This window comes from Sipha flava, unplaced genomic scaffold, assembly GCF_003268045.1.
Source record: "Sipha flava isolate LNK unplaced genomic scaffold, YSA_version1 130_pilon_pilon, whole genome shotgun sequence".
Classification (NCBI taxonomy): domain Eukaryota; kingdom Metazoa; phylum Arthropoda; class Insecta; order Hemiptera; family Aphididae; genus Sipha; species Sipha flava.
In genome coordinates this window covers 1,936,354-1,945,849 of record NW_020271756.1, presented here as the reverse complement: position 1 = coordinate 1,945,849, position 9,496 = coordinate 1,936,354, and the positions used below count along the sequence as shown (strand labels likewise).

General features: G+C 28.7%; 2 protein-coding genes across 2 annotated transcripts; both read right to left on the bottom strand.

The window, feature by feature from the left end:
* On the bottom strand, window positions 1-1,944 carry LOC112694499 (neuralized-like protein 2). The gene is made up of 2 exons (XM_025569982.1): window positions 861-1,944; window positions 1-542 (listed from the first exon to the last, which is right to left on the bottom strand). Exons 1-2 carry the CDS (start codon window positions 1,519-1,521, stop codon window positions 427-429), a joined length of 777 nt encoding a protein of 258 aa, XP_025425767.1. The 5' UTR covers window positions 1,522-1,944; the 3' UTR covers window positions 1-426.
* A 1,388-nt stretch (window positions 1,945-3,332) lies between these two features.
* LOC112694501 (5-methylcytosine rRNA methyltransferase NSUN4) lies at window positions 3,333-7,573 on the bottom strand. The gene is made up of 9 exons (XM_025569986.1): window positions 7,481-7,573; window positions 7,230-7,409; window positions 5,948-6,102; window positions 5,555-5,877; window positions 5,256-5,387; window positions 4,031-4,185; window positions 3,795-3,919; window positions 3,597-3,734; window positions 3,333-3,534 (listed from the first exon to the last, which is right to left on the bottom strand). Exons 1-9 carry the CDS (start codon window positions 7,571-7,573, stop codon window positions 3,396-3,398), a joined length of 1,440 nt encoding a protein of 479 aa, XP_025425771.1. The 3' UTR covers window positions 3,333-3,395.
* Window positions 7,574-9,496: the final 1,923 nt, after the last annotated feature.

Genomic DNA, 9,496 nt, shown 5'->3' with positions numbered 1-9,496 from the left:
TTCTATTTAAACTTTTGTTCCTTCAGTCTCAAACTTATCCAAACTATTCAATCATTACTTAGTTTAATGTGTAGTAATTTGATACAATTATTATTAACAATACTAACATGGCAGTAATAATAAGTTGTATTTCCTTGTTACAAAATAAACATACTGGCCTAAAATTTATAAACAATTTTCATTTTAAAATAAGGGAGAATATTATAATAAATAACATTATTAATGAATAAATTTGCTTACAATTAATACGTGGTATACACATATTTTGTTACATGTTCACACACAAAATCATAATAAAAATTACATTAAAAAAAAAAAAACAATTAAAAATGTAAACACTGACATTTGTAATGGTAATTATATAATTAAATAAATATTTTGGAAACATAAGTTAGGGTTATGATAAACCTAGAAATTAAAAACCGATTAAGTCTTGTACAGGAGATACTCTTTTAGAGCATTTGGTAATGGTAATTTTGATACAGATGCTGTGTTGATATTCTTCAAAATGATCTCTCTGCATGCACTCTGTAACGTGTTCACTAAAAACAAAACAAATAATAGTAAAATTTAATAACTATTGTCTAAAATACACAATACACTTGTATTGTACAGTACAATCGATTGAAAAATTATTTTATAACAATTAAATGACTAAGGTGGACATGAAAAATGGTGTTTTAGAATGTTATATTTTATAAAAAGATAATACAAATACAAAATAAACAATGTATCCACTGTAAAATTTGCAAATTCAGTACTCCAAAATCGAACAGAGGTATTAGAAAGAGATGTGTACTAGGAGGTATAACACTTAAATACTAAACGAAAACATGTTTTTAACTAAACTAGTCACTTACCATTGTACACTTGAACAATGCGCACTCGTTTAGTGGCACCGTATACGTCAATCACTGCTCTGATGGGACTATCGTTGTACGGTATAGTCCTAGAGAGTGGCACAATAAACTCTCCGTTGATGATGAAATGCATAATAGCCATATTCTGACCACAGGGCAAATATAGCACGCCAACTCGACTGCCCACGTCCGTTGGCAACATGTCAATCTTGTCCTCGTTGGACGCTCTTAGTATGCTGGTGGGAAAGGTGCCTCGCGACGTGAATATGTGATTGCCCTCTAGGCGAAAGTACTTGGTCAAGAAGTTGGCGTCATACCATGCTTGATGTTTGGTGAGTGCGCAAATCCACGACTCGCCCAGTGACTTATTAGCCACCATGTCAGGTATGGCGCACTGCGGCAACAGGTGGCCGGTGCGCTCCAGCACGTCTGGGTCAAGCTGTGTAAGGCCCAGCCGGATGTGGCCGGACCATCCGTTCTCGCTGCTCTCAATCTCGATGAGGAACACCTCGCCCGGAGACAGCGATCGTTCACTGAACACGATGGCGTTGGCAAAGCTCATTTCACGGTGCGCCACCGTGTGCTGGTCGTGCAGGCTGAGGTTGTACCCATGGAACCGGTGGAACCGTGTCTGCTGGCATGTGTACAGGCCGTCCGCCATGACGGATACTGCTGCTGATCCCTAAATGTGCCGACTTGTCGGCTAAACCACAACACCGGCACGTCCCTCCGGAGCAGCAAACACAGCCACGCCCGTGCCGTATTCCATCGCTGTTTCTGGAGTTAGTGCTACTGGTTGTGTAACGCTGGAAATGGTGCTGCTCCTGGAAGTAGAGGCTGCAGTGGTGGTGCTGATGCTGCTTCTACTACTACGAATTGATCCGATCCGTAACGTTCTACGAGATACGAGTCATAATTCTTGGACGCTAGGCGGGAATTCAGCCTCTCGTTACAACCGAATTGCCGTCGCCGTGACGGTAAGGACCGTAAGACGACGAAGACGATAACAAACAACAATAATAATAAGAATAAAAACAAAATTATTTAACTTAGTTGTTATCGTTAAAACAGTCTTATCAGCGACAATCGATGAACCCTACGAGATGGGTAACGCGATGTTATAGTTAGAGCGCGCGCGGAGTCGCTCGTGAATCAACGAAAAACTCGGTTAGAAATCATGTGGCGGGATAAAAACGGAACACGCGGGTTTCAATATAATGAATATATTTTATTTTTATTTTTAAATGAAATCTACAATCAATACCATTTGGGCACGATAAGTACGATGACTAAATATGATACGAGTTAATGTTACCTATAAATTATTAAGAGCAACTACCCTTAATGACATTGATATAATACGTGACATTTTCGCTTGATTATTTTTTTTTTCAAATATTTATTTAAATTATATTAGGTTAGGATGACAAAATGTCATGACACCTATTGATTACAAAAACTGTATGGAACAAATAACTAGTACACAATAATATAAATACAATGCAATTTATAATATGAAAGATGAAATATTCTGGTCAATATGGATTGAGGATACACTATAATTCTAGTAAAGTGGTACTGGCCACGGATACTACATCATCTAACACCACTTTGGCTAAAGGAATAGTCCAACACTCTTAGGACTTAGGAGATATTTTTTTAAATAATACTCGCTAGTTTGTATTACAACTTATTATCGATACTTTGTATTTATAAAATGTGTAAATACTTAAACTGAAATAAATATTTTATTGACTATTAAGATTAGAGAATACAAATGATTTAATGTGAAAAAACTTGAATTAAGATTTACTATTAAATATCATAAAATTGTGCATAATATATGCATCTGTAGTTTTAAATTGCTAATATTTATTACATTTTTGATTTTCAATATATTTGCACTACAACTTAAAAAAAAATTGTTCTAAATGTATAGCATTGATTATAAAAATTTTTAATTATTGAATTAGTAATAAATAGTATCAAAAATAAAAAATTAAATTTTTATGTCAATCAGTAAAATCTTGATAGAAAAAATGAATAGTTTAGTTAACAATTACATTTTATATAATTACCGCAGTTAATTTAATTTTTTTATTTTGCTAAATAATACAAAATATATTGTTGTTTTTATTTGTAATTTTATATTTTATTTAATATTGATTTAACAAATATTTTTTTAGATAAGTCTTAAGTAAATTAGTAAATGTTAATACATTTAATGTAAAATAAACAGAAGTATGAATAAAATAGTCCTATGATTTTACTAAAAAATCATATGGTTAAATAATAAAATAATTAATTTGAACAAAAAATCAATATTACTAAATTATATATAAACAGAAACAAAACATAAATCAAATCCTTTAATAATCAGTTCAATTTCATAAAGAAATTAATTAAATTGAACATATAATAACAATTTCAAATACATTCTATATTTTTTGAATATACATAATTTGTTTTTACAAACCAAAATGTTTTAAGACCATTAAAACATATTTGTAAAATTACTGATAAATATGAAAACAACTATCTTACTCTGACTAATTTGCATAAATATAATGGTCCATAATTTAGAGGTAGGAATGGCACCACTAATTGACCAAATTTCAATCCTTTTTTCAATGAGTACAACGACTTGAGAGGTTCAAATTGCTTTGTCAAATCCCTAAACACAATACAATAAATATTAACAATATACTTTTATTATGATTTATAGATCAAGCTAACTTAATAACTATTTGATGGTTGGTTTCTTCCCATATTTTTTTCAAGGCCATTTTAACTACACCATCATTCTGTATAGGTGATAAAGAGCAAGTTGAATAAACTACAGTACCACCCACTGCGATGTTTTTTAAGGCAGTACTAAAAAAAATAATAAAACATTAAATTAAACATAATTTTATAATTTAACAGAGAGCTTACATTAAAATATCAGCTTGTATTTCGGGCAACTTTAAACGTTCTTTTGCACGATTAGGTTTGAATATATTGTTATCGTTGACTAATAAATTATGACGGTCATTAGTACATGGAACATCTACCAATATCTATAATAGTTCAAATAAAATATTTAGATTAGAAAAAAAACTATTATATTTTATTTAGACAATAATTAAGTATTGTTTTTAATAATAAAAGAGTACAGTAGATATATTTACTTTATTGTATACGTCTGGTTCATCAATATCTCGTGCATTCATTTGGGTAATCATTAGACGTGAGCCCCAACTTTCATAGTCAATAATAAATTCAGACATAACATTATGTAGTTTTTTAATTCTTGATTCTTGAACATCATTACATACAAGCGATTCTAAAAAAAGAAAAAAATTGACTAATTGAAAACATGTCCAATAAGTCTTTATTATTTTATGATTCAAAATTAATCATATTAATATATACTAAATAGTATTTTCTTCATCTTTTTGTTCAATTATTTACAATTAATTCAGTAGCATGATCAATATTAATGAACCATGATGTACATTACACAACACATATTTTAACATCCATCCCAAGCACGCCTGTATTTAAAAATTTGGCGCCCCCGGGCATATAATTTATAATATATAATAAATAAATAATAATAATATAACACTTATTATTTTGTCCATAATCGAGATGATTTAATATTAAAATACAAAATACAAAATACAATATTAAAATACAACTTATAAATAAAAAATGTTTAATACTTTTTTTAATTAACAAATTATAATATAATAAAACATACTATTTTTTTTTTTCATTAGGTACATCATTTTTAAAATTAATTTTGCTAAAATATTTTGCCACCCCTGAAACTTGACGCCCCTGGGCATGTGCCTACCCATGTCCCCCCTAAATGCGGGCCTCACCCCAAGTATTTTATAAAAATACCTCATGTAAAATTATAAATGGTTCCATAGTCCTATAATTCTTAAATTATATAAACTGTGTTCCGGAGAACTTAAAGGTTCCATGAGACAATCTCAAGAATTTCGCAAGATGTATGTGAATATTGAGAATTGTAACTGTAATAAACAATAATCATAAATTATCTTTAAAACATGTTTTGTAGTGTTGGTCTATCAATGAATAATTGAAAAATTAGATTTAAATCGGAGTTAGAGACTATGGAGTTCTTTGAATCAAACTATTTCCTAAGAGTTCTGTGGTCATAAAAGTTAGAGAACTGCTGCTAAAGTTCATGGTTTTGTGCTTATAAATGTACATTTAAGGATTTAAATGTATAAATGCAAATATTAGTACATTTTAAAATAATTAATATTAACAAAACATACCTGTAAAATATACTGTATCAAATTTCAACTATAATGCCTAGGTATATAACCTTTCAACATACCACTGAATATAGTAATACATAAACATTAAAAAAATAACCTGGTAATAATGTTTGAAGCGCTGCTAATGCTTTACCACCAGGAGCAGAACACATGTCTAATACTCTGTCACCAAGTTTTAAATCTAACGCCAATACAGGTAAAATTGAACCTCCATCCATCAAATAGTAACCTAGATTTCAATATAATACAAATAGTATAAGATCGTTATTTATAATATATTATTAAAGACTAATAATTAAGTTTAAACATTCAATATAATTTATATTATATTAATATATATTTATTATAATAAATTATTACATTTATTGGTAAAAAATAATAAAATAATTATCTTACTGCTGACTTTGGTGGTCCTAATTTTAGAACGTGGAAATGAAGAAAAATCTCCCCGGTCAAATGTATACAATTGTAGGTGAGGTGGAATATTAAGAGAACTTTCTTCGTTTAATACATTGATTGGGAAATCTGAATTTTCTTCATAGTATTGGTAATGTTGGGATTCTGGAATCCAGTCAGTTTTGCCATGAAGTTCAGTAGCTGGTATAAATTGATATAATCCTCCAATATTAGAATTTGATTCAGGGTCAACTAGTCTATTTTCATCACATTCTGCTTCTAATAAACTCTCTTCAAGCGATGCTTTTTCTACATATTTCTCTCTAGAAAATACTCATTAAATATTTAATAAAGTTTAAAGTAGGTTATGTTATTAATTTTTACTGTACTCACTTTTCTTTATTAGTATTGTTTTTATTTTCACCAGTTAGTAATAGTTTTTCTAATGTTTTATCCAAATCTTGTATTTTATTTTTATTAAGGAATTTATTTTCAACATTTGGTGTGTACGCTTCAACTACTTTTCTTAAATTCATCGCTCCTGCCCACTTAAAATAAATATTATGTTTGTTATAATAACTATTTAATAATGAACTTTATGTAATTAAAAAAATAATAAAAATATAATTATATGGCTAGTACTGAATTAATTCCCAAGCCCAACATCATTGACTGAGTTGGTTCTTATTTAAAATAGGTACTTTATTCAGATGAGCAGAATAATTTCCTGTTTCTATTCAGTTCTATTACCAAACTAATATTAAAATTTTTTAATTTTTTTGCAGAATAAAATTATTTACCTATAATTGTTATAAAATATAAATATATACCGAACAGATTATATAAAAAAATGGTATTTGATTGTAGGTATTAGTATATACTTAGTGAATCGCAGATGTTTTACCCCCGCTGTTTTGTCCCCATCAAAAAATGAGTCCACGGACATTTGGTCCCAGTCTATTATTAAGATAAGACATTTGGCCTCAGGAATAATATAGATTTATTTTAATAATAATATTTTTACAAATGTGACAGGAATAATCATATAACATTTATAATTTATGTTTACTTAATATAATTGTACCTAAATTATTATTGTCATTATAATTTTTTTTTTTTATTGGTGCGTGTCTATAACTGTTCTCCGATTGTGGTGTATACAGCTTATGCAATATATGGTTAATGTGGATTTAAATTTGTTGTGCAATTGTGCGTTTTAAAAAGAATTTAAATTTTAAGTTAAAAAAAAAAATCGATTTAAATCTAGTAATTTAAAATTCCAGGGGCCAAATGTCCTATAAGTAGGAATAAATAAATCTATATAACTCCCAGGGTCTAAATGTCCTATCTTAATAATAGACAGACGAAATGTCCGTGGACTTGTTTTTTTGACAGGGACGAAATGGCAAGGGGTGAAACGTCCTTTTACTATACTTAGTATATATATTAATATTATCTTATAGTATAAATCAATATTATTTTATGTTGATCCAATATTTTCATAAAAATATTTTTTATTAATTATTATACTGCAAGTGAATACTTGGAAATTTTAGAGAAATGGTAAAAAAGAAAAACAGGAACCAATTCAGCTCACCTTAATAATATATAATTTTCAAACAGAAATAAATTCAACCAAATGAGAACCAATTCAATTATTTTAAATCAGGAATACCTCTAGTTCTTGAGAAATTTTATCAGCATCACTAAAGTTATTCACTACAGCGATATATTTGTGTGGTAACAACAGTGCAAGTCGTATTGATTTCCATCTTTTCCCGTATACAGAACCATAAAAGTCATCAAAATGTTCTAAGGCTTTGTCTTTTGGATGAATCTTCTTCTTAGCTACAGACTATAATATAAGAATATTAGGTAGGTATAAAAGTTACTTTTGCTAATAATTGTATTCAACAATATACTCACCCAATGAGTTTTTTTAGTTCGTACAAGAATTATTTGCATATGTTTATGACAAACTGAATGTGGTAGAAAAGTAGTTGTATTTTTTCGGAACATTTTGAAAAATTAATATATTTAATTAGTTATTAAATAAATGTATAAATAAGTATACTTATTTAAATATATTAATATAAAATAATGAAGACAGAATAATAAAACGTTTATTCAAATAAAATCCCTATATGATCAGATATTTCTTTAGTGATAGTGTTATCACATATTATCACCAAGTTTTCAGGGTTTGATAAATTGAGTCCCATTTTATTAATTTTAGGTAAGCTGATTCCCACCAAAAAAAAAAAAAAATTGAGTTCCTCACATAAAAATGAAATCTGTAAATTGAGTCCCATGTATAAATATTAAAGCGGTAATTTGAAATATGATGAAATGCTGTTTTTTTTTTTTTATTTAACACATTTTTAATCATATTAACAATTTTATACTACGTACATTAAACTTACATTTATCAGTTATCACATATTACATCCAGCGTTGTTGTAGATAGTTAGGTACTTATATGAATGTTGCATAATAATACGGAGCGAAATATAATAATATTTAAAGATGTAAGGATAAGATATACTTACCTATCGTACTAAGTGAATTTATAGCTACCTATATCAACGATTATACTTATAATTTAAATACATTTAAATAAATTTAATACATTAAATATTATAGACGGGACTCAATTTACCGCTTTAACTATTATACGAGGGACTCAGTTACTCTTTAAATTTTATACGTGGGACTCAGTTTACTAATTTCAATATTAATATTGGGACTCAGCTTATCTATTTCGAAAAAAGATAAATTCGTTTGGGACTAAATTTACCTACGCTCAAGTTTTCACCAACAAAATATTAATTTTATTTTCAAATTTTTCCTCTTTCAAATGAGAACTGTTGAACACTTCAGTTACAGTAAAAGCAATTATTTAGATATAATTTGAATGCATAGAAAATAGAACTTTAAATTGAATGCAAAACGTTCATAAATTAATTTTTAAAAAAAATCTATAAAAGAAAAAGTGAAATTAACTTATAAAAATAATAAAATAAAAATTAAATTGCTCGAAGGTAAGCTACTTTTTAAAAATCAAAAATTATTTTTTTTCTTTGTTTAAACTTTTATAAGTTATTAGTTAACACATTTATTATTACAAGCACAAATTAGACAGTAGACGTGATTTTGTTAAATATCTGCATCCACTGGTTTTGTCTCAATTTGGAAGCTGATATATAAAAACAGGGCCAAATTGGCCCAGCAAGTTACCGAGCAAAACTCGGTGAGCCGCGTCAATTTTTGGCCTTTTAAGTTGTGAAAGGCCGCTAACAGAAAATATTAATAGTTTATAAAGTTGAAGATTAGTGCACCTATTGAAATATGCGATTCAAAAAATTTGGATAAGGGCCGCCAGTTAGTAAGTGTGCTGGTAATATACAGAAAACTCGGTGGGCCGAATTTGTCCAATCCGGCCTTGTATAAAGATGAGTTCATACCGAAGCATTTAATTGTAATGTAAGAGAATTTGTTCTCATTTGATTGTTACATGTTACAAATGATCAGTGTGAACATTTAAGTTCAAACACTACTCTGTATCGATTGTTTGCCAGTCTATCCATCAGTTATATAAATCAAATGAACATACGAGTATAACACCAGGCAATTCACTGTGAGCAACTGCTTCACTGTACACACTAGTAGTTTTGTAATGAAACATTCCTTTGATGTTCGTCAAAATATCAACATTCAAGTGAACACGCACAAATGATACAGTAACACTGTACATACCTGAGCATTACAGTTATATTACACCAAAATGCTCTGATGTGTATCCGTCTTAAGAAAATAGGATATCTATTATTTATTACTATTAGTCAAATTACTTAAATGTATTATGTATTTACTGTTATGAATTATTCTACCACTACTACATTTTTCTTTAATAATTACTTACTATATGTATAACCGATCTCC